At 34.8% G+C, this 26,700-nt stretch overlaps 1 protein-coding gene across 1 annotated transcript in view; it reads left to right on the forward strand.

Moving 5' to 3' along the window:
* Positions 1-8,500: 8,500 nt before the first annotated feature.
* The window catches only part of LOC107555353 (nuclear receptor-binding protein 2-like), a 21,994-nt gene continuing 3,794 nt past the window's right edge, over positions 8,501-26,700 (forward strand). The window contains exons 1-9 of the mRNA XM_016238116.1: positions 8,501-8,933; positions 21,439-21,561; positions 22,176-22,351; positions 22,532-22,582; positions 22,876-22,970; positions 23,257-23,280; positions 24,215-24,301; positions 24,405-24,460; positions 24,565-24,660. Of these exons, the coding sequence (XP_016093602.1) occupies positions 8,817-8,933; positions 21,439-21,561; positions 22,176-22,351; positions 22,532-22,582; positions 22,876-22,970; positions 23,257-23,280; positions 24,215-24,301; positions 24,405-24,460; positions 24,565-24,660 (825 nt within the window). The 5' untranslated portion in view covers positions 8,501-8,816. The remainder of the gene's footprint in view (positions 8,934-21,438; positions 21,562-22,175; positions 22,352-22,531; positions 22,583-22,875; positions 22,971-23,256; positions 23,281-24,214; positions 24,302-24,404; positions 24,461-24,564; positions 24,661-26,700) is intronic.

Below are 26,700 nucleotides of genomic sequence, written 5' to 3' on the forward strand. Positions count from 1 at the left end.
ATCTTTTCTCTCAGACTGCTTTCTCCGAGATTGGACTCGGTCTGACCAAGTTTCTTTTCTTTTCTTTTTATTTTAGGTTTAAAAAAAATAAAATTGTAGTGTGAAATTACATTTGTAGTGTGTAAGATAATAGTGGGAAGAAATCATAATAGGCCTACATCATTTTTTTCTTCCAAAAAAATCATAACCGTGGAAGTGCTGAGAAATGCAGTGTTAAATGCGAAAAGATATGTCTACCTTAAAAAAACAACTTTTTTCTAAAAATGGTTATTATTTGAAATATATTGATTATTTTTCCTTTTTTTAATATTTAGAAACTATTTTTATATTAATACATATATAGATTTTTGTTTAAAATATATTAATAATTGTAATGTAGCTAATTAATTTACAGACAATGTTGTAAATATAAATAAAAAAAATCTTTGATTTCTAAAATATTTATTGTGTATGGAGTATGTATATTGTGTATTAGTTTTGCTTGCTAAATCTGCTCAAACTGGCCTTTTTTTGTATCAGTTTGTTTCTAATTCAGTTTATTTTAAACTAAATGAAAAAGACAAATGTTTCCTTGACAACTAGCTAAAATAAAATTTTTATATTTTATTTCCATTTCTTTGTATTTTATTTGAAATAATGAAAACATTTTTTTTTAATGCTTTTAGTTTTAGTTAATGTTAATAACCCTGGTATTCGTTCTGTTTATTGGATGGATATCTCTTTATAGGCAGGGTTTGATGTTGTCTACATCTACCATAACTTTAATCTGAAAGCCACCATGTGCAAAAGAGGAACTGAGAATGCAGATACAACCACATGTGCGTTCAGGAATGATCGGGTAAGTGAAGTTTACATCGCCCAAAGTAACAGAAAATACTTTGCTCCACCTCTGCACATACCTGTATAATTAGCGAATACAGCTTGAGGCTGAGCATTGCTCAAACAAGTGCGCTTTCATTTAACATGTATGCAATGCCATAAGTGCTTGCTATTGTACCATATGTTGGAAATCATGGCAAAACATGGAATATAATTAAACCACTGTTTATTTTTTTCCTCAAGCCTCTGATAGACTGTGCAGTCTGCTATAAGGCCTACGCTGGAGCGATTGAGGCGGAACCCAAACCCTATGTGAGCTGTGTGCATAAACCCGCACTCACCGAGGTGTGTCCTTCTCATACGCTAAACATTCAGCTCAACTCATACAGACCTGCTTTGAACAAAATTTGAGCTCTGATATTAACATGAACTAATACTGTCTAATTGTTTTTAACCCAAGGCCATGAAGAAAGAGAGAATAGATCACTGTAATAAGATGGGCTACAGCAGCGGATCCCCCACATTGCTGGCTGTCGTATCATGAGCGGCTGAAGACGACATCTGCTGGTGTTTCGCTCTGAAGAGCACAGCGTCAGTGATTTTAAACGTCATACTGTTTCATTCCTATGCCAAATCAACTCTTTCTTCATGCTTATTTGAGCAAAAGTGACAACTACATGTCACATTTTAACACTTAAATAATCACAAGCGAGCATCACTGTGACCCTGTAACCTTAACTTTTGTTCCTAACCTATTCTTTTTCATGTTTATACAGAAACTTTTTCAAATGCATACTTCTAAATGGTTACACTGATCTGATCTTGTCTGTAAAGGTATAAACCATGTATAAGTAAATATTAAAATGATATCCATAGCTACAAGTATTTAAAAGAACATACAAATGACTATAAAGCATTGCATTGAGTGCTTCAAAAAAAATCACCCTTTTTTTGTATGTTTTAATATCATCTCATATGCACTTAATGTTAAAAAGATGATATTTTACAATAAGGTTTCATTTGTTAACATTAGCTAACTACATTAGTTAACATGAACTAACAATAAATACTACTACTACTACAGCATTTATTAATCTGTCTCATATGCACTTAATGTTAAAAAGATATTTTACAATAAGGTTTCATTTGTTAACATTAGCTAACTACATTAGTTAACATGAACTAACAATAAATACTACTACTACTACAGCATTTATTAATCTTAGTTCTACATTTGCAAATCTGTTAACATGAGTTAATGCACTGGTAATTAACATGAATAAACGATAGTGTTTTCATGAACTAACATTAACAAAGGTTCATAAATGGTGTAAAAATATATTTCTCATAGTTCATGTTAACTATAGTAATGCATTAAAAGAGAACTTGCAGAATGAGGTGTTATAATTAAAAAGATTGTATTTTCTGGACATCTTCAAAAATAAAATGTTCGATTGTTTTTTTTCATGGTGCAACACATATTTCAAAAGAATAAAAATATACATTGATAAATGATCTTAGGTTAAAGAAAGGTCATTGAATTTCTTTGATCTTTGTCATTTGTAAGATTTATTAAAGTGAAAACATTTGGAGAAATTTAGCATCACTTGTGGATGCTCTGCAGTCAATGGGTGCCGTCGGAATGAGAGTCCAAACAGCTGATAAAAACATCACAATAATCCACAAGTAATCCACATGACTACAGTCCATTAATTAATGTCTTGTGAAGTGGGGAAGTGGAGAAGTCGTGGCATAATGGTTAGAGAGTCAAACTCGTAACCCAAAGGTTGTGGGTTCGAGTCTCGTACCGGCAGGGATTGTAGGTGGGGGGAGTGAATAAATTTGAGCTCTGATATTAACATGAACTAATACTGTCTAATTGTTTTTAACCCAAGGCCATGAAGAAAGAGAGAATAGATCACTGTAATAAGATGGGCTACAGCAGCGGATCCCCCACATTGCTGGCTGTCGTATCATGAGCGGCTGAAGACGACATCTGCTGGTGTTTCGCTCTGAAGAGCACAGCGTCAGTGATTTTAAACGTCATACTGTTTCATTCCTATGCCAAATCAACTCTTTCTTCATGCTTATTTGAGCAAAAGTGACAACTACATGTCACATTTTAACACTTAAATAATCACAAGCGAGCATCACTGTGACCCTGTAACCTTAACTTTTGTTCCTAACCTATTCTTTTTCATGTTTATACAGAAACTTTTTCAAATGCATACTTCTAAATGGTTACACTGATCTGATCTTGTCTGTAAAGGTATAAACCATGTATAAGTAAATATTAAAATGATATCCATAGCTACAAGTATTTAAAAGAACATACAAATGACTATAAAGCATTGCATTGAGTGCTTCAAAAAAAATCACCCTTTTTTTGTATGTTTTAATATCGTCTCATATGCACTTAATGTTAAAAAGATATTTTACAATAAGGTTTCATTTGTTAACATTAGCTAACTACATTAGTTAACATGAACTAACAATAAATACTACTACTACTACAGCATTTATTAATCTTAGTTCTACATTTGCAAATCTGTTAACATGAGTTAATGCACTGGTAATTAACATGAATAAACGATAGTGTTTTCATGAACTAACATTAACAAAGGTTCATAAATGGTGTAAAAATATATTTCTCATAGTTCATGTTAACTATAGTAATGCATTAAAAGAGAACTTGCAGAATGAGGTGTTATAATTAAAAAGATTGTATTTTCTGGACATCTTCAAAAATAAAATGTTCGATTGTTTTTTTTCATGGTGCAACACATATTTCAAAATAATAAAAATATACATTGATAAATGATCTTAGGTTAAAGAAAGGTCATTGAATTTCTTTGATCTTTGTCATTTGTAAGATTTATTAAAGTGAAAACATTTGGAGAAATTTAGCATCACTTGTGGATGCTCTGCAGTGAATGGGTGCCGTCGGAATGAGAGTCCAAACAGCTGATAAAAACATCACAATAATCCACAAGTAATCCACATGACTACAGTCCATTAATTAATGTCTTGTGAAGTGGGGAAGTGGAGAAGTCGTGGCATAATGGTTAGAGAGTCAAACTCGTAACCCAAAGGTTGTGGGTTCGAGTCTCGTACAGGGATTGTAGGTGGGGGGAGTGAATGTACAGCGCTCTCTCCCACCTTCAATACCGCGACTGAGGTGCCCTTGAGCAAGGCACCGAACCCCCAACTGCTCCCCGGGCCCCGCAGCATAAAATGGCTGCCCACTGCTCCGGGTGTGTGTTCACGGTGTGTGTGTGCACTTTGGATGGGTAAATGCAGAGCACTAATTCCGAGTATGGGTCACCATACTTGGCCACACGTCACTCACTTTAAGTGAAAAGCTGCACATTTGTAGAAAATAAAGCCATTATTCCGACGGCACCCATTCACTGCAGATGATCCATTGTCGAGCAAGCAATGTAATGCTAAATTTCTCCAAATCTATTCTGATGAAAAAACAAACCCATCTACATCTTGGATGGCCTGAGGGTGAGTAACTCTTGTGAGTGAACTATTCCTTTAATTCAAATAAGTATTATTAATGAACCGTTCAAATGAAATCTCTTCGGGTAAGACAATTTCCCCCCTTCTGTTCATCATTTCATGCCCCAACTAGTCAGCATGTGGAACTGGATCACATCCAGTCCTGCCTACAGAGGTCACTGACTATTATGTCATTTAAATTGCATATTTAAAGATCCTGATCTGCATAATTTAGTATTTTTTCCCATTAATTAAGCCAAAATCCTTAGTTGTGCTCCACAGGATGGCAGTCCGATCGCTCAGACCACATGATTTCACATTCCTTCTGTATGTGAAAGCACAAAGACAAAAAGGAAGAGGACTCACCCCACAAAAACATCCCATGATTGCACAATCTCTCCCGCTATTATCTCGCTCCCATGTATGGTGATTTAGACTCAACACATCCATCACTGTTTACATTCCTCTGAAGTTTTGCACTTTATAACTCTGTATAACCTAAAGATAAGGCCGTCTGAGGGATTTTCTGGATTGTGCAAAGATGGCTGTGTTTCTGTTCCTCGTCCTGGTCAGCACTGGAGTCTTTCTGGACACAACGGAGGCGCAGGAGGTTCTAAGCAAGCTTCCTGATAACTACAGGAAAGGTGTTGAACTGGCTGTGGAACAAATTAACTCACACCAGACAATCACAAGCGTTTTTCTCTTCTTCAAGAGTGTGGACAAATCTGACATTGATGTAAGTATCCTTTTTGAAGCATTCTCTAACTTACCTTCTTTTTGTAGCTTTTAAAAGTCATTTACTTTTGGTTTTATTACTTTAAAAAGTAGTTTTGTGATTCAAACTGCATTTTTTTTTACATTGTTAACCCTTATGATGTGCTGAAAAAACTTAACCTAATTTGGGTTCCCAGTCAACAATGACCAGCCTTTTAAAAATAGCTTGTAAATCTCACATTAATGCGATATTATCACCAAATTTTGTATTCAATATTTTGTCAGCTTTTCTTTCTTTTCTTTTTTTTTTGTGGAACTGATTGATCGTAGCCATTATTGATCCCCACCTCAGTTTTTGAGTGAAAAAAGCATTATTTGTGGATTAACAAAAAAACTGGTCATTTTTGATCAGGAACACCACAAGTGTAACAAGATTTTTTTTTTAAATCCTAAAAACCTTAGGATTTAAAAAACAATCCTAAGGTTTTTTGACTAAGCAAAGTCAGTGCGTTTTAGTCCAAAGAGACAACATAAACTAGCATTTTCAGAAAAAACTATATTCTTGGATATATAAATATATATATAAAGCTTGGATCACAATATGAGGGTTAAGTTAAATGCATTTTACTTTGGTGATGTTCATATTTGAGACAGAAATATTTAAACAGAAAGGGATAGCCTGAACTGTGATTTAGCTTTTTTATATACACAAATAATGATGAGCTTTAATGTTCTCTGAAGTTATGGTATCTCATAACCTGATTTATTGTAGGGTGGGTTTGGTGTTAGTTATCTCTACCATCGCTTCTACCTTAAAGCCACCAGATGCCCTAAAGGAACTGTGAATGCAAATCCAAGTAAATGTGCTTTCAGAAAGGACAGAGTAAGTTGCTACAGAATTTCATTTTTAAAATGCACTTCATGTGATCGTATTGCTTTATATTGCTTCTTTTGTATTATATGAAAATGCATGATGCAAAGTTAAAATGCACGGGTGCGTATGTTATATTATTGTGTTATTTCATCTTTACAGTCTCAGATTGAGCTTCAAATGTGTTGGTATAAATGTGATTGATAATGTTTCTCATTTGTCTGTTCATAGCCTCTGATTGACTGTGGAATCTGCTATAAGATCCACAGTGGAGAGATCCAGAGTGACCCGAAGCCTTACGTTCACTGTATTCACAAACCACAGCTCACACAGGTCATTCATCCCACATGCACGTAAACATCACGTAGAACGATTTGTTCCAAAATAAACTTTGCAAACAGGCTGTGAACTGTTGGACTTGATATGCAGTTATGTTGTTGATGTGTTTAAAGTGAGCTTTTGAACGAGCTTTTCTATCTCATACAAAATTCATGGATATACTCTACCGTAGCTTTGAAACTAGCTAAATGTGAACTTTTTGGTTTGTTTGGTTTAATTTGTCCTGATTTTTTTTGGACAGCTTTCTTATAATGTTATGAAAGCAAAGAAGAGAAACTGAAATCAGGCACATTTGATTAAATGGTCCCATTTTCAAAGAAACTGCATTGTGCAATATTGCAATGTCATTTCCAGGAAACCAGATCTGTCATTCCACAACTCTATTCAATGAAATAAAATCGGATACACTGTCCATCATTTAGGAAAAAGAAAAACTATTTGATTGGATTTGATTTGATTTGCTGATTTAATTATTTCTTCTGTGGTCTCTTAACAAAACTGTCCTGAAATGATAGAAATGCTTATTTTCACAACACAGTTAGAGGATGATGAGTATTTAATATTTGTTCTCAACCTCTTGGAATTATTGAATATTAACTGTTATTCTCATTTCAGGACTTGTTGAAAATAAGAGCCGAACGCTGCAACAAAATGAGCTACGCTAACGGATCTCCATCTCTCCTGGCATCAAAGAAACCATAGTGGATAAAATGATCACATATCCTTAATATTTTATATTTTAATATCAACTGTTAATAATTGTATGAATTCATTAAGTGTTGGTCACACTGCAGAACATCTTTGCACCGTCCTTTTATCTGTTGTTCTCTGTGCATCTAAAATTAGTGTCAGATATTATGAGTATTGCTATTTGTTTAACATCATTTATTCATTAAACTTTTAATGATTTTTTCAGTCCCTTTAATCTTTCATTTACTAATCGGAGTGATTGTGATAACATTAAAAGCTTTCCTAACAAAGAAATATTTTGAGCTTCTTTATACATGGCTACTGATCATTGGTTTGTTGAAAGAAGCAGATTTTAAAGTAAAAAGGCATAAAAATGTTGCTTTTGAGCACCGCCACTAATAGCTGGCTAGTTGAGGCCATATTAGGCTTTATTCAGACACAAACCCGGTCTTCCAGCACTCCATTAATGCTAATGAGAGGAGACTGCTTTGATCCTGAAGTACTTTGACTGCTCAGATCATCGTTTATGAAATGTAACGATAACCATTTTTAGCAAGGCATTTGTTTAACCCTTGGCTGAACAGTTGCTCTTTTGTAACTGTGTGCTGGTGTCATGCAGGGTTTGTCTCTCTTTAGGGTCATTCTGTGCTCTAGATGCCGGTTTAGAAACTGGGTTTGTGTGTGCTGCTGCATTAGGGGCCTCAACTCTGATTAGAAAAGAACAGCACAGGGGGAAGTATAAATAAATAGAGTTACCTGGCAAGAGGTAATAGAATAGATTAAAAATATTATTAATATTTAACCTATATGTATGTGTGTATGCATCTTTATTTTGCACATCAAGGAAATTTTGTCCTTCCATAGAATAACATGAATTCTATTAGGAAATGAATCTATCTCTGTCAGCGGTTGATCAGAACCATGGACAGCACCTGTCTGCAAACCTGTGTGACATTAGAATATAAATTGATTATGCTGAGATGCTTTTTATTTTGCTGTTTCACTTTGTTTTAAATTGTCATAAAAGATATGCTTGAAAATCTCTAGGTAGACAAGAAAACATTGACATCAGATGATGAAGACACAATCCCTATGATCAAGCTAAAGATGTACTTGAATGTAAAATGATGACAAAATTAAAAAGTAGCATTTGGCAACATGGCAAGGGTGATAAGAGAAATTTTTAAAAATATTTGTTAAAAATTTCATATCTATGTTTGAGTATTGAAGGCATATTGTAACATTTTTTAAATTGAATTGAAGATTTGTGTGCAAAAATGTACAATATTTGTGTCAGATATTAATGATAAATATGTGACCCTGGACCACAAAACCAGTCTTAAGTGTCAATTGATCACGTTATAACGTATTTATAAATACGGTTTCCGTCGTATTAAAAACATTTCATAAAAATTTTCAAAAGCACCCCCCCCCTCTGTTTTTTTTCACAAATCTCACCCTGTATATATATATATATATATATATATATGACTCATTTTGAAATGGACACGGTTTAGTGATGTATGTTGTGTAGTCGTGATTTATCCAGTCATTACGGTAATCTGTTGCGCTCGATGTGTGTGTGGTTTCAAAGCGGTAAACTGCTGAATGAGAGGACATTTTATTGTTAACAACTCTTATTCAACTCTTATCTTCAATATGAAAAGCATCTTGTAATTCCTTCTGCATTTCACTGGATTTAAAATGACCGACATCAGTTGTTGCTGACAGAAACTGTCCCTGGACTGCGGCGTGTTGAGCATCGAGTCATCTCGCGTGGACGTCCACGCAGCAGCGCGTCATTTCAACGCTGTTTTGAGCTGTTTCCTTCGCGACGGCTGCGCGGCGTTTGTGTGCGACGGTCATTCCGTGATATATAATGACTATGTCAGTCCCGGAGAGAAACTCTGGATCCGAGAAGGAAGAGGAGAGCGAGGATGAGAGTGAGATCGTGGAGGAGAGTCCCTGCGGCCGCTGGCAGAAGCGAAAAGAGCAGGTCAGTCACTGAGGAGCAGTTTATCATTAGCCGTGTCTGCCTAAATAATCAGCTCACGATCACAGATGTGTATGTTTTGGACGCGAAGCCCAGAAATACTGTCTAGGTAGGCAGCTCACTGTGATGCTGAAGTTGGCAGGGCGCTGTAGGCTATGATGGCATGCTGTCTAGGTAGGCAGCTCACTGGTGCCAAGTTAGGCAGCAGACAGTGATCCCAAAAACGCTGTCTAGGTAGGTAGTGAGCCCATTATGAGGTTTAAAAATGCTGCTTGAGCACCTACTAAGACCCCCAGGTAGGCAGCTTACTTAAAAGTCCAAAAATGCTACCGGTCTAGGTAGTAGTAACCTGCATATGATTCTCAAAAAACGATGCTTAGATAGTAAGCTCACTCCTTGGTATCTTTTTGATATGCAAGAAGGCAACTTGTCTCAAAAGGATGGCCAAAAATGCTGCCTATTAAGTGGTCAGCTCTGTATAATGACTAAAAATACAGCTTACACATGCTGTCTAGGTAGGCAGTTGCTCAAAATTGCAGCTTACCGTGTAGGCAACTTGATGCCACTTCTTATGACGGCTGTGTGTAGCTCAGTATTTGTTATTCATCTGACAAGGCTACATGATTATTGCATAATTTTAGTCTTAGGCTTAGGTTTTTAGATATTAAATTGAAAACTGAAATTATTTGTGTTAAATTTGTAGAATTTCTCTTAATATATTTATATCAATTCATTTAATTTGTGTATTTTTATACACAACACATTAACTATATGAAAAATATCTTAATATTGTTATTTGTTATTTATTTATTACATGATTTAATGATTTAATAAGGTTTACATATTTAATTATATATATATATATATATATATGTGTGTGAGTAAATTCAATTAAATAAATACATTCAATGAAATATGAGACAAATATGTTTTTATGTAATTTATGGTTTAATTAATTTTTATAATTATTTGTTCATTTAATCATTAAATACGTAACAGATATAAATTAAATATATTAAATAAATATAATTTACATATTACATTATTTAATGATTTATGGTTGTAGAAAGAAGAAAATATTTAATTGAAAGGAGTAAAAAAATAAATAAAAAGTTACTAAAGTTTATCACAAGCTTCCACATGTTCTTATCATTTATATTGATGGGTGCATTAGTTTGACCCTCCCTAATAATGTTTTTCCGGTAATGTAAAGCGGTGATATGAACAGCCAGCTTCATTAAACCACGCTTCAACTGTAGAAAATAATACTTTCTCAGAAAAGTGTGATTAATTTCACTTGCAAGACTTTGATGGAAATGCTTGTCTGGTTGTCTCCTCACAGTGAGCTTATAGATGCATCAAATCTTATTACAGTGCTTATTTTAAAGCCGGTTTGATTTCTTTGACTTTGAAATCATGTTTAAAGAAATTTCCGCTTTCTAAAACAGAACCGGTAAAGCCTCCGGGCTCTCGGAATGAGTTCTGCACAATAGATGAACTGCGTTTTGCTCAGTTTAGTGTCAAGAGAAACCAAGGCACGATGACATACAACTTTTTTAATTATTAAATGATCAACCGACCATGAACAGGGAGGTGTGCACACACAGAAGTGCACATTTTCCATCGTGAAGATATTTTTACGTTTTATATCAGCGATCTAAAGAACATCTGCTGTCATCCACATTTCCAGAAGGATCAAATTCCTGCATAGACAGAGAGTTTAGACCCAGTTGGACTAGTTTAAAGCATGAGGAGCATGTCAGTCACTTTAGGAACTCACTGACACGCTAATGCAGCAGCACTTAGATGTTCTGATAGCACATTATCTATCTGCTTGAGTCTGCTTGAGTGATGCTTTCTCATTACATTGCTTGGCGCAGTAATCGGCCATGACCGGATACTTAGCGGGAGGATGTCTGACTCTTTTAGTATTGATGGATCTTTCATGACATTACAGATGCAACATACTATATATCATATATGATGCGATAGCTGAGTGTATATAGCACTCAACAGTGTAGCAGTATATACTTGAGCTGCCTCTTTTACAAAGAGTAGAAGAAACTCATTTTATTTATATTTATTTGAATCATTAATCATATTCATTACTATTGTTAATTTGTATTGTTTTCTACGTTATTTTTTTCAGTGATCTCCGTTAATGAATCATTGAAAGGCCAGTAGTTCATATTTTTACTTGCAGGAACTTTAAGATTTAAGATAAAATTTAGATTATTTGGCTACTAGTGAAATCACAATCAGTTCCTTTAAAAGTTTGGGGACCTGGTTGGGGTCATGATCCCAAACGGGAAATTCTGATTTGAAAGGATACTGTACAGCGTTATTTTAGTATTATTTAGATACTATTATAGTTATTATAATTTTTATATGTTGTTTGCTGTGTTTTGTCAGTTTTATATTATACTGTCAATATAAAATGCTTACTAAAACTAAACTTAAAGTAATTTTCTTCCTATTTATTTTATTTCAGTTATTCAATTAGTTTATGGTTTTATTTAGGGATGCACGATATATCGGCCACCATATCGGTATCGGCCGATAAATGTGGGAAATTCTGATTTGAAAGGATACTGTACAGCGTTATTTTAGTATTATTTAGATACTATTATAATTATTATATGTTGTTTGCTGTGTTTTGTCAGTTTTATATTATACTGTCAATATAAAATGCTTACTAAAACTAAACTTAAAGTAATTTTCATCCTATTTATTTTATTTCAGTTATTCAATTAGTTTATGGTTTTATTATAATTTTTTTTATTTTTAGTAAAATATCTAACAACCCTGATACTGTTACGGGGCGAATGAGATGTGCGGATCCATCTGCAACGCTTTTATTTAAAGGTGAGGTCATAAAAACAGACAAGGTTCTGACAATGGCAAACAGGTATATTGAGGGCAAGACAAAAGAGTAATCCAAACCGGGCATGAGTCAGTCGACAGCGAACGTTATCAAGAGGGCTTGACAAGAGGGGAAATCCAATAACACGAGCAGTAGTCCAGGTGAGGTACAAACACAGTCCGAAACAGAAAGGCAAAGGTTTAATCCAAGATAAACAGGCAATAATCAGGTAACACGAGAAAGCAGGCAAGACAAGACTATGACTAGAACTAAGGACTAGAAACTAGGGCAGGAAACTGGCTCCGTAATGTGCTACCACTAGGAAAGTGGTATACGCAAACAATACTCGGCGTTGAATGGTGGCGTGAGACTGATTTATATAGTGTGTGTTATTGGTAGCAGCTGTGTGTGATTGGTTTCAGGTGCGCTTGTGATTAGTGCAATGGAGTATGGGAAATGTAGTCCAGGGTGATGTGTAACAGTCTGTGTGGTATGAGAGTCAATATCATGGGAGGGTGACCTCTGGTGGCAAGTGGATGGAAGTTCATGGACCGGATTCGTGACAGATACAGTGGGACCCAATTTCCACTATAGTGAAAATGTTGTTGTTGTGTGTGTGTGTGTTTTAATTTAAAAACATTTTTTTCCAGAATCTATGATTTTATCAACAGAACAATTTTAAATGAAAGATGAATTTAAAATCTTGAATTTAAATCAACAAATGTAAAGTAAATGTTGTGTGTTGGCAGTGTTAAATCCATGGTGAAAGTTTGATTCTCTTGCATTAAACTGGGAATGGGGTTGCTTGCGCATAAATGTTGTGGTGTCAAGATCAGTCAGACAGGTGCACAAGAGTGGATACTGTCGCCAACACACACCATGAGCTCTGATCCCGCGGGAGCTGTCAGCTGAACAAGCAGCGCTCTCGGCTTGTGTTAATTAAAGGAACAGCCCTCTATTTCCCATTCCCCACTAATGGTATTGAAGATAGCAATTTAAACGTCTCATCAGCTTTCCCAGTAGTGAAATAAACCTAGGGAGTTTACAGATTTATAACTGCCGAAATGCACAGCACAGTTACAAAAATGGTACAGTTTGCTTTAGAAATCATCAGGAAGTAATTTTATTATTGTATACTTTGACATGTAACCATAGCTATTTCAACCACTGAGAAATGATTTGAAAGTATGTTTTCAGAACCTCACTTTGAAGTCATGGGTTATAGAATTGCAAGCGTTTTTACTCTTGCGACGACGTAATGTGAACGCATACAGGACATACTATTAAAGCTTGTAAAGACAATTGTGACTTTTTATGTCGAAAAAAGTTCTAATTAGAATATTTATAATTAGAATAATATAATATTTATAATTAGAATACTTATAATTCTCGCTGTTCCAATTTGTTTGTTTCTGCCACAGAATAAAAAAACAACAACAGGTAATTGCATCTTTTTATCCCACCATTACAACTTTTTTCTTGCAATTATGAGTTTAAATCTCACAATTCTTACTTTTTTCCCCCTCAGAATTCTGAGTTTACATCTCGCAATTTCTGACTTTTTTTCTCATAATTTTGAGTTTAGATTTCGCAATTCCATTTTTTTTCGTTTATATCTCGCAGTTTCTGACTTGTCCACAGAATTCTGAGTTACATCTCACAATTCAGTTTCTGGCACGGAATTAAAAATGAAAAAGGTAATTCCTTCTTTTTTTTCACAATTCCGCCTTTTTTTCTAATTCTGAGCTTTCATCTTGCAAGTCTGTTTTTGTTTCCACCACAGAATCAGAATTTTTTAAATATATAATAGTATTTGCGACTTTTATTCTCGCAATTTTGTGAAATTCTTTTCACAATTTTGAGTTTTATATTTTGCAATTCAGATTTATGAATTTATAGTTGCAATTTTATATAGTTTATATATTGCTAATAAAAAGTAAGAATTGTAAAATATAAACTCAAAATTGTGAGTTAAAATGTCAGAATTATGATATAAAAAGTTGCAATAACCTTTTTTATAAAATTTTTTATCCTGGGCCTGAAACAATCGGGTCTATATTTTAAATGGTCAGCCGGGTCTGGGTCGGGTCCCAATCTATTACTTTGGGTCCCGGGTCTGTTTAACATTGTGTGTAATACCCGAGTCGATCGGAGAACACCGCACCCGCCAGTGATCAGTGTCAGTCAGCACTTTGCATGTGTTTTGTAACTTGCAACTTGTAAAATTAGGATGCGAAAAATGTGTGCGGGAAATAAGGTGAAAAAAAAAAAATAGTCGGACGGTGCAAGTTAATGCAGTTAACTTACGGTAATATTACCGTTAAACTGTAATTAACGGTAATACAGTTAATGCAAGCGGATGGTGATCATGGATTCCTTCATGAGTGATGTGAAAAAAAGCTAAACAAAACTGAAGAAGAGACACACCTGTTATTGAACAGTTCTTGTTCTGTGCGTTTTTTGCTAAAAAAGAATTGCTCCTCTTTATTACAACCAACAAAAAGTATCATTATTGTAGTTCAAAAGGGTAAACGCAACAGTCAAAGTTAGTCATCTGTCACCGACCGTGACAGCAAGTAGACTTTTGATGCTAGAATAATAAGTGGATTAAGAAGACTCTTTTGGTCGGCAAGAGAGATGAGCAGCCTAAAGGCCGTTTCACACTGAGCGCGATGCGAAAAAGCGAGGCGAATTGCCGACGAACATTGCTTTCACACCGAGCACGAAATGATTGATCGCCTTCTGCTAATTCACGCTAGCAATGCATTTTTACTCAGATATGTATCTCCTATATGGATTTAACATCGTCCACTGCTCAATAAACAGCATTAAATATAGCTAAATAAAGTTTGGTTCTATGCCAGAAACACAAACTATCTATAATGCTTACAAGAAAACATCTTAACATATAAATACAAGTACAATTAGCATCAAGCCACAGTTGAACATTTATGTGATTATTAATGTTTTTGCTTAAAATCCACTATAAACCATCATCGAGTGTTTGTAATAACTTCCGATTGTGATCTATAGTTGACTTTGATTCTATAACAGGCAGACATGCACTCTTTGTAGGCTATGTTTAATAACGCCACACTGCTTATTGTCATAAACATCCTTTATTGTTGTAAAATTACCATGAGCTGCATCTGACTCATAACACTCACGCACTTGGAAGATTCACGAGTTCGCACTAACATATAATATGATTGAGCAATTAGTAACATATTTGGCGTGCTGTCCAGAGGGAGGGCTCCGAGCTCGGGATAGAGCCCGAACCCAGAGAACCCCCCTTCCCATCCCATCCCATCCCATCCCAAGAATGGGATGAAATTAGATTAAGAGTGAGGTGTTGGGGTGGAGGTGAGATGCTGGAAATCTGTTGTGGAACAGAGGTAAGTTGGCTGTAAGGTGATTAGCTGACGAGCTCCACCTGGGCCAGACTGATTGATTATCTGATCGTGCTCCTCCCGAACCTTGTTAATGAAACATCATAAACGGACACTCCAGATCACATAATTCAATGGAAAATTTAGAAATGATATTTAGAACATGTGAGAATAAATCTGTTCTCTGATACCAAAGATAACAGGAACTCGGCATCCACTCTCTTCTCTCTACCGGGATACTCTTCTTCGGTGTTTGTTTAAACTGGTTTTCGAAACAGCACCACCACTCTCACGCTTTTGTGCAACAGCAGCTGCTCTGGGCATGTGATCTAAGCTGAAATCTGATTGGACGGCCCGTTTCATCGTGGAGCGACAGAAAATCCTCGCTTTTTCGCACCCCGAATGATCGCGCCTGGTGTAAATAACCCCAATGGGATTTATGACGCTTTCAGTGTGAAAAGCCCTTAACATGGATAGAAATTTATTTGCAAGGAGGATTGTATGCATCGCAGTCAGGGAGAAGGCTACTAACAGTAGTTAAGGCAAACGTAACTTTGTTTTGGTAAGCCTTTTTCTGCAAGCATCTGAGAAAACAAGCGCATCTGATTCAGCAGCTCATTTGCATTTAAAGACACAGGCCCGAAAAACAGCGTGTTTCTGCTTCCACTCAAAATAGGCATTTTCAAAATTATATAATAAATGATCTGTGGAGTATTTTGAGCTGAAACTTCACAGACACATTGTGGGGACACCAGAGACTTATATTCCATATTGTAAAAAGCGGCATAATATGTCACCTTTAATAGCAGTTTGCTGTGCAATATGTGCCGATCGGGTGCAGTCGGGTCTCTGTCTTCCCAGCCGAGTTCGGGTCCAACTTTTGAATAATGGTCGGGTCCGGGTAGTACATTTAAGGCATTTCTCGGGTCTGCATGGGTTCAGGTCCCACTTTCAAATAAAATACGGGTCCGGGTCGGTTCCGTGCAGCACATTTATGGGTCTCTTCAATTCACAAATGTTTGGACCCGTGAAGACCTCTATTCCATACATCAATACTAGAATAAGTATTTCAGTTACAGTTAGTTCTAGACTGTCAGTGTTTTTCTTCACGAATGGCTGTTGAGGACATGTTTGGATTTTTGCGGCCTGCAGCAGGAAATTGACTGACTTATGCACTTGGATTGTTTTCATTGTCTGAGTTCCTCCAGGGAAGTGGAGGAAATTAAATTTAAGAAACATGTTTACAGTGTCTTTATTTATCTGTGGTCTTAATACTAAAGCATATGACCAAATATTGTTTATTTTTTCAGTTGTACGTTTTATGACCTTTACCATTTCCTACTGGTATTTATGGGCAACTTATTCTTTTGTAACCTCATACAAACTCATTTTCATTTACCTAGAAATCTTGATCTTTCCATCCAGAAGGAATCTTCAGGTTACTGTAACCCCCAATAAAATAGCCGTTTATACAAATAACAGCTTGTTTTCTCTTTTTCACATGTTTGGTCAGGTAATGCACTGGGTAGTGATTAGTCTCTTTATAGGGCTTTTTATTAAAGGTATTTTTTTTGCCAGAACATATTAATGCTTCTTTCAGGAATAAGGCAGCTGCAGATGCCTTTAATGACCGTTGGAATGGCTTCACATTATTATACTGTAATTATTGATTCTTGGTTTTGACCGCAACATGCTCTCGGTTGGCTGCAATGCATTTACTAACACCTCGGCCTGACTTTGTTTACCTTTTTATATTCCACTTTCAGATGTTTTGAATGAGCTCTTTGTCCTAGAATGTATTGCTCTGAATTCTAAGGAAAATTCCAAGGATTTCATGTTACAGATCTTTTAGATGGTTCTACATATATTTTAGATATCAGTAAATCAATAAATGAAATAAATCAATCGATCATGATCAAGGATATATTGATAAAGGAGTCTATCATTTGATAATCATGATTAATTAAAAAAACGCAATTAAAAATTGAAAATGCAATATTCAGTCTAGCGATTAATAACATAAAAACAATGATACAACTGCAAAAAGTTATTTATAACAAGGTATTATTAAAATGACATTTTTAGAACATGATTTAAAATTACATTTTACATGATTGTATTTATTTTTCTATTCAATTTCAATACCTAGCATCTAGTTTTCTTTTTTTCAGCTAGTGAGATGATGAGATGACCATAACTCTCACAGTTTGATTAATCAATGCTTGATTTGTTGATGGCCTAGTTCAGAAAGTTCAACCCTAATCTCTTGTTTACTGGGGTTGTGTACATTCCAGATAAACACCAATAAGATAAGCACCTACTGAACGTGACATCTGATGGTATATTCAAATACAAGCTTTGTGATAATCCCATTATTTAACATGGTAATCCACGCAATACTTTTAATTTGTTTGTCTGAAGAGAATACCCTAAAACTCCCTCAGAAAAAGATAGGAGTCAATAACAATGATAGTCTAATTGCGTTTTATTTGCTTCTTTGTAGCGTTTTAATCCAAAAATACTGCAGTGCTGTTTCTCTAATGAGTGGTTAAAGGAGACGAGTCAATATTTCACCATATATGAGTTCTATCAGATAGTGAGTGGCCTGCTAGCTTTGAACGCAGACACATCGACCTTTGAGTCTTACATAATGTCCACAATGAAATCTGTTCAGTGTAGGTTGTTTTACACTCTCGCTAGACAGTGATATTGACTATTTTCAGTTTGCTTGCTTGTTTAAAAATAGTTTGTGTGTGAATATATAGCTTTAGTGTCCATTTTTAAATGCTTGCATTTTTTTTCTTTTTTGGTCTAATGTTTGCTGTGTGTATTACAGCATATCTCATACTGGTGCATTTCACGCTTGTGCATTTCACTAGAGACTCATTATTAGAAGATGTTGATGTACCTGTGCATGTTTGAGGTCCAGTAACAGTCCAAATGTATTTTCAACCTTTCCAATCGAAAAAATAAATGCATGCCAAGCGTGCCTCAGGGTTTGCAAGGCTATTTCTGCAACTCCTGGAACAAAAAAGCTGCTTTTTCTTCATTCAGAACAATTTCTCCATTGTTTCAACCTCTTTTTATCAAGTGGCTGTTTTACAGAGCCTGGTATAACCTGGTAAATTGCAGTCACATTTCCTGTAATATTAGACAGAGTGACCTTGGAGGTCACTAGAGCAATGAGTTATGGTGAGAGGTTTACAACCTGCAGCTGGTGATTTGTTTTTAATGATAATATTAATATATTACTGTACTGTTTAAGTGTACAGTTTAATAGGAGGAGAGAAAAGCTTGGTTCCTTATGCTACAGAAATGTACTTTAATTTCAGTCATATAGTATCCGTAATAATTTATGATTATAGGAACAAGAAGCTTCTGTTATATTACTCTCTACAATCATTTGATTTTATATTTCAGCAATTGCATATATCAGAAAAATACATGCTATATTTTTTCCCCCTGAACTATGTCCAGTTGGGCTGTGATTAGGTTCAAATCAAGCCACACACGATCCTGATTTAACCCAGACTAAATTTTCGGGTTCAGGGACGGGCCCAGGGCTGTTTCCCAGTTGAAAGCAGGACAGACCCAGTTGGAGCTCAGTGTCTGGATGTAGAGGTCAGAGTGAGGACACTGTCATCTTTTACAGGATCTTTCACCTATTCACACACACACACACACACATGTACACTAGATGTGACACCGATAGAAAGTGGCCTGCATACCAGAAGCTGTGAATGTGAGATTACACTGAGCTATTTTTAACCTCATCCATCTGTGAATTTTAAAGCAGAAAATGAAAGGTAAAATGCATGTTTGTCATAGCAATGGAAAAGGTTGATAAAGAAACATTTTCACCTTGATGATACATGATTGCAGTGTGCAATTATGTAAAGGATAATGTATAGTCAGTCATTATCGCAAAATAAACCCAGACAGAATGATTATGGCCTTGATACTAAGCAGAAAAAAAAACCTTTAAGTTCGCAATATTGACTATACATTATACTTCTGACATATTTGTTTAGCAGATACCTAAATAAATGTACATTAAATATTTGAGTTTAAATTCTGTTGCGTTAGTAGAAGGACCCTGTTATATGAGAGACATGAAACTAGTACAGATATGTAGGAATATGGTTTATCCAGTTATATATAATAATATTTGACCTTACAGTTTTAGCCAATCAGAATGAAGTATTCTAGAGTGCATGTGATAATGTACGTTATTATATATGCAATATGACTTGAGCCATGCTAACATCCAGACTAAAAGAGTGTGATCGTGCATGTGATTGTGATAGTGTTTTATACAACAGTTAAAGAAGTTAATAATATTGAACAGTATACACAGTATTCTTAGTTGGTTTGTAAATCTTTGCAACCACAAAAATTGTTCCAAACACAGACCATAACATGTTTAAATGCCACAGTAATGTGTTTGGTTCCTGAATCAGTGTTTTAGAACGAATCAGTTGAATTTATTTTGTGAGGGTGAGATATTGTGGTCTTTTGACTAGTGCTGGGCTAGATTCCCAGCTGATGACTCAATGGCTCTAGTGTATCTGAATTCTGCAGTTCCTCCACAACTATAATCCCATTATTGACCAAAACAAGTATATGAAGCTGAGATGGATGCATTTGAAGGGATGTTTTGATCGCCTGTTTACTAGAATGCAAATATGCATCATCTTCTGCATATCAATAAAGCTAATATCTTGAATAAATAAAGTGACTCTGAATTTATGCATATGGTCTGTTAAGATACCCAGCGGTTCTGCCATGTGCATGCAATAGACACTTCTGATTCCAGTCCATATCTCTACAAACAGCTTGGCTCAGAGTGCCAACCAGAAACATGTGTACCGTAAAACATCTAATATAGGTGACTGTTTTTGGGCTCAGTCAAACAACTAGGATTGCCACATACATGTTATTCCAGCCAAGACTAATTCCAGCCAAGTCTTGTCCTTGAATTGAATTGAAATACTCATATCATACTAGGTGAAAGGTTTTGCCCAGTTTTTGCGTTTTTATCAACATTACAATTCAAAACCGGTAAGATTTTTCGTTTCTCAAGGCTACATTTATTTAATCAGAAATACAATAAAAACTGTTTTCTTTTAATATGTTTTAAAATGTAATTTATTCCTGTGATGGTGAAGCAGAATTTTCAGCAACCATTACGAAAATATTTATTATCATTCATTTATCAATGTTGAAAATAGTGCTGCTTAATATCTTTATGGAAACCATAACTTTTTTTAAATTATTTTTTGTTCGTTGTTAAAAGCCTAGCTGTGTCTGTCTGACAGCAGTCAGCTGAACAAAGCAGACAAATGCATTTATTAGTCATACTAGTACAGACAGTTGCAGATGGGGACACACTGTATATTTGTCTGCTCACATGCACACAGGCAGAGATGAAGTGTGAGACATGCATGACTCGGCAGAGGCGTGTGTGCACTTTCTCACGATTTGCTGTCTCTCTCTTTCGTCTCATCTCTTTAGTCATTATCCCTCTCTCAGCAGGATCCTCCTCTCTATGTCTCTCTGGCATCTCTCTCACTCTCTCTCTCTCTAAGGCTCTAATCCAAATTCAAATGTAACCTTTTCTCTCTGAAAATCACAAAATATCCCTTTGAAGTCAGTTAGATAAATTATACTTTCAAATTTTGATTTGAAAAGAGGTTAACAAAAGAATTGGATGTCCAAACAAATATTGGTCAATAAATGCCAGTTTTTAATGGTCAATGCTGATTTACATAATGTGATCATTTAATTAAATTTAAAGATGTAAACAGAATTGATTAAAAAATCTTAAATAAAATGTTATATATTAAAATATATATAAAAAATATACATTTATTTTATAAAATATAAAATAAATGATTAAAAAATAAAACTAATTTTACATTATTAATTTTTAAATATTTAAAAACAGCATGTCTTATATATTTAAAATATATATATTATTTATAAATGATTATAAAACTCTAGAAAAGACACTAGACAGAATGCTGATCAGTCTGATCAATATATTGTATGTCTTTCACTACAATCAATGCAGCTGATAGTATTTTAAATACTTACGTCACATTACATTTAAATTCAGCAGCTGATAATTTCCCCACTCAAGTGACACATCACTTACTTTATTCCAGTGCTCATAAGAGGATATTGTGAATTTTTAGGTTACTTACAGTGGAATGGACTGTGGATGTTAAAAGTGACTATTTGTCTCCCCCTGCAGGTGAGTCAGGGCAATGTTCCTGGAGTGGAGAGCGCCTCTCTGGCCATGGACACTGAAGAGGGTGTTGAGGTGGTCTGGAATGAGGTTCTCTTCCATGACAAGAAGGTCTTCAAGACAGTGGAGGTGAGAGCTCAAAAAAACATTTCTGTTCAAATGTTCAAAACCGTTTGGGGTTGGTAAGGTGTTTTAAAAGAAGTCTCTTATGTTCACTAAGGATGCATGTATTTGCTCAAAAATACAGTAAAATAGTAATATTGTGTTATAATTAAAAAAAAAAATTTTCTATTTAAATATGATTTAAAATGTAATTTATTCCTGTGATGCAACGCTGAATTTTCAGCATCATTACTCCAGTCTTCAGTGTCACATGATCTTTCAGAAATCATTTTAATATGCTGATTTGCTGCTCAAGAACATTTATTATTATTATTAGCAATGCTGAAAACAGTTATACTACTTGATACTTTTTCTCGAAACCGTGCTACATTATTTTAAGCGTTCTTTGATGGAACGATTAAAAGAGCAGTATTAGTTTGAAATAGACATTTTTGTAACATTATAAATGTCCTTACTGTAACTTTTGATCAATTTAGTTTATCTTTGCTGAATAAAAGCATTAATTTCTTTAAAAATCATACTGACCCCGAACTTTTGAACAGTAGTGTACGTGATAGTTAAAATGATTAACATGCTCAAATGTGTTTGATTTTGTATATTTGTGTGTTGTATTTGTGTAGGACAAAATGAAGGAGATGTTTGAGAACCTGATGCAGGTGGATCATCCAAACATCGTCAAATTTCACAAATATTGGCTGGACATCGGGGACAATCATGCTCGGGTAACACACACAGAGACACACTGCTCTCAGTTACTCTATTGTTGTGACAGTGAAAAAAAAAAAAGAATTGTGTCATTTTTTTTTTCAATCATTATTTTTGCAGTTTGGTGCAGTGGCACAGAAATTACATGACTTACTTCACTTGTAATTACATCAACTACTTCACTTTTATGTACACAAAGACCAGTACGTAACATAAAAGACCTTACACATGATTATTATTGTGCAATGCTGTGATTTTTGTGATACATTACTGTATTTCAGGCTTGGAAACGCTGGTGTACACAGATCCTCTCTGCCCTCAGGTGACACACTCCTTCATTTGTGTGTGTGTGTGTGTGTGCTTGTGTGTGTTCAGACATGAAAATTTGTTAACAAGCATGCAACTTCTTCCACTTATCAGTTTACATGATTATTATTGTGCAATGCTGTGATTTTTGTGATACATTACTGTATTTCAGGCTTGGAAACGCTGGTGTACACAGATCCTCTCTGCCCTCAGGTGACACACTCCTTCATTTGTGTGTGTGTGTGTGTGCTTGTGTGTGTTCAGACATGAAAATTTGTTAACAAGCATGCAACTTCTTCCACTTATCAGTTACCTGCACTCCTGTGACCCTCCCATAATTCACGGAAACCTCACATGTGACACCATCTTCATTCAACACAACGGCCTCATTAAAATTGGATCAGGTATATTTTTTTCGTGCACTTTCAGCCTTTTTGTTTTCTCCTCTTAAGTGAAATATCCACTCTTTAGTCTAATTTTTGACTGAGAAAGCACATTTATTGTTTGAAAGAATTATGAAAAAAATGTTTATGCAAACATTTAGATCCAATTAAAAACAAATGTTTCTTGACTGAAAAGTAAACCAGTGTTTATGGAGCACTTATGCGCACAAAAATGAAGGTAATGAAATAACGAAATCTGTATAATCATCATCCATGGTCTTCTTTAATTTCTGTTTTTTCTCTGTAGTTTGGCATCGACTCTTTGTGAATGGTAAGAGCCATTTTAACACCTCATTCAGGATGCAATATGAACAAATTTACCATAAAACCAAAACTTTTCATGCGAATGTATATTCAATCTAAAAAAAAAAAGTCAAATTTTTGAGAATTTTTTTTAACCTTTAGACAAACTATTTACAAAAACTCTTAGTAAAAAAGGTTTGCATATGTGTTTTTTTAACTGAGCATCATATTTCATACATAGAAGAATATAAAGATCATACTCAAGGAGGAAAAAAACATACATTTTATTCAGAGGCCCAAACTGAGCAAAAAATATGCCATTTGTTACAGTTGTTGATATTTATATGGTCAAAAAGTACGATGAAATTTTAATAGCTTGTAATGTAAGGTGATGAGATCTTTATAACAGACGGCTTACATAAAATTAATATGAATATAAATATATTATCTCCCAATAATATGTCTTACTAAGATGATCTTTAAATGCTTAATTTCATGATGTTTTCATTACGGGCAGCAAAACATAATGCAACACAATAAAATGATGATTGAGAGATCATATTTGATACTTACATTTTAATATGATTTAAATAAGGATAACCAAGTAAAGCTAAGTTGCTTCAGTAAGAGTTAGTTTTGAACTATTGCTTGCAATATAAAAGCTACTTTCACGTTTAGACATCATTAAAAATTTGACAGCAAAACATGTGAACCACAACCTGAAGGCAGATGTTATTAAAATGATACAAAAAGGCCTTTTACTTGCTTTAAAATGATAAACTATCAATTTAGACGACAGAAGGAATAGTAGATTGTGTACATTTGCGTATAAAATGATACAGTAGGCTTTATAGGGTTAAATGTAATATAGTTGTTAATGAAAATGGCTGAAAACTCTATTTTAATAAAGAAATGTATTTTTATGAGACCTTGACCCACACTGATCCTCTGCTCTTACCAAGTGTTCCCAGAAGGGGGCGTCCGTGGTAAACTACACCAAAACCGAGATGACAAGAGGAACCTGCACTTCTTCAGTCCAGAGTATGGCTGTGAGTGTGACCACTTCTTCACTGCATTTTCTACTGGATATTTGTTTAGACCGGACATACAAGTATTTTTGGGTTTATATATTTTATATTTCCTTCTCTGTAGCGTGTGAAGATGACTACGCCATTGACATCTTTTCCTTTGGGATTTGTGCTTTGGAGGTGAGATACCAACAAAGCATGAGCTGGCAGTGTTATTACATACAGCTCTTTACAGCACTGAAATGTGACAAGTCCCTTATGGAATAATATGTAAACTCCTTCAGATGGCCGTGTTGGAGATCCAGGCAAATGGGGATTCAGTTGTGTCCAAGGAGGCCATATCCAATGCAGGCCAATCATTAGAAGACCCGCTTATGAGGGTACGTGTGCAAGGCTGGGTTATTGTTTATTAGGCATGATAGATGCTTTTTTAAAATGCAATCAGACTCATGATTTTCACTTGGCAGATGATAAAACAGGTAAACAAACACAACAGCACAGACTTGCATTTAAAGGTGACATATCATGAAAATCTGACTTTTCCAGGTTTTAAGTGCTATAATCAGGTCCCCGGTGCATCTACCAACCAAGGAAGCATGAAAACGATTAACCCAGTAACTTTGTTTTGGTAAGCCTTTTTCTGCAAGCGTCTGAAAAAATGAGGGCGTCTGATTTCACTCCCCTCGTGACGTTGCAAAGGGATCTCATTATAATATTACCGCCCCTTAATCTGTGAGTTTCCACCCACAGCGCCTTCATTTGATTTTGCAAGCGACAAAGGTGTACCAGTTCTAATGCCATGGAGAAAGTTTGAGCAAAACATGCTAACTGTTCTGTCTTTGGCTGCACAGACGAGCACAGAACACTATTTAGAGTCCCAGCCTCAGAGAAGCAGTGGATTTATTGATTTATTTACTGTATATTGCTGCTGCCACACAGATCTAAAATAAACATGCAATTTATTTCCCAGCTGTTTACCTTCACAGACATACCCGACTGTTTTTTTGTAACTCATGTGTGTTTAATGTAAACTTGTGTGTGAATGAGAACTTAGTTTAGTACTCGCATGCTGTGACAGCCGCTTTCTGTCCGTGTGCTTCGGATGTGTGCACTCAGAAAACCGAAGTTTAAATTAATATGGTTTAAAACGTATGATTTCAGCGTGATAAACATGATAATCAGAACCAAAGCAGATGTTTTTTAGTAGGTATGAGCTGTAATGGCGCATGCAGCTCTATTCTGGAAAAGGGGGTGGGGAGCAGCAGCTCATTTGCATTTAAAGAGACAGGCACGAAAAACGGCGGGTTTCTGCTTCCACTCAAAATAGGCATTTTCAAAATTATATAATAAATGTTCTGTGGAGTATTTTGAGCTGAAACTTCACAGATACATTCTAGGGACACTAGAGACTTATATAACATATTGTAAAAAGGGGCATAATATGTCTCCTTTAAGGAGGAACCCATTAGATCTGGTCGCTCATATTTTCTTTAGAACATGTAAACATTTGTGCATCAAATATGATACAGTAGTCTAGGGTTAAAATATAGTTTGTTGATGAAAATGTCTGAAACTTGAAAACCCGCATTTATTTATTAAAACTGCATGAAAGAAATGTGTTTTTATGAGTTTAACCCACTCTGATCATCTGCTCGTACCCAGTGTTCCCATGGTAAATTTTCTTTAGAAAATGTAAAAATGTTCTTTCATATTAAAACGGAATTTCTTTATTAACTAAAACCCATAAACCAAATCTTTTCATTAAAATAAAATAAACATTAACTGTAGTAAAATAAAGTATAGAAAACCTTACTTATTCTAATTCTGCTAAAACTAGCTTTGTCAACAGCCTTGTTAAAAATCCCTCATTGTTCTCATTGTACTAAAATACTGTAATTAAAAAAGTTTATTAAAAATTATATAGACATATTAACAAAAACAACAAAAAACATAACAAATTGACTAAAACTTTAACTAAAATGAAAATGAAAACAGAGAATATAGAAATAAAATCGAATTCAAACCCAGTTACACTTACACACACACTCACACAAATCATGTTGGCTGTCATGTATGTTTTGTTGACCTTGGTTATTTTGTATTTGATTTGTCACCTGTAAGTAGGATATCTGTTTGCATAATAAAACAAAAATTTGGTTTAGAAACAGATTTCATGCAGAAATTGCTAGTAAATTTCTCAAACAATTAGAAAGAACCATCAAGTAATATTGATTAAATAACATAAATCCTAATAAAATAAACAAAAATACCAACAACATAAGCTGTGCATATTTTTTTTAACTTATTTCTTATTTTTAAACAGGCAGTTTTTTTTTCTTATTCTTCAACATTCTATTGTACTATCCATATTTTACAAAAAAATATTGATTAAATAACATGACAAATCTTAATAAAATAAA

Source organism: Sinocyclocheilus grahami, unplaced genomic scaffold (genome assembly GCF_001515645.1).
Source record: "Sinocyclocheilus grahami isolate Dianchi unplaced genomic scaffold, SAMN03320097.WGS_v1.1 scaffold19.1, whole genome shotgun sequence".
Taxonomy (NCBI): domain Eukaryota; kingdom Metazoa; phylum Chordata; class Actinopteri; order Cypriniformes; family Cyprinidae; genus Sinocyclocheilus; species Sinocyclocheilus grahami.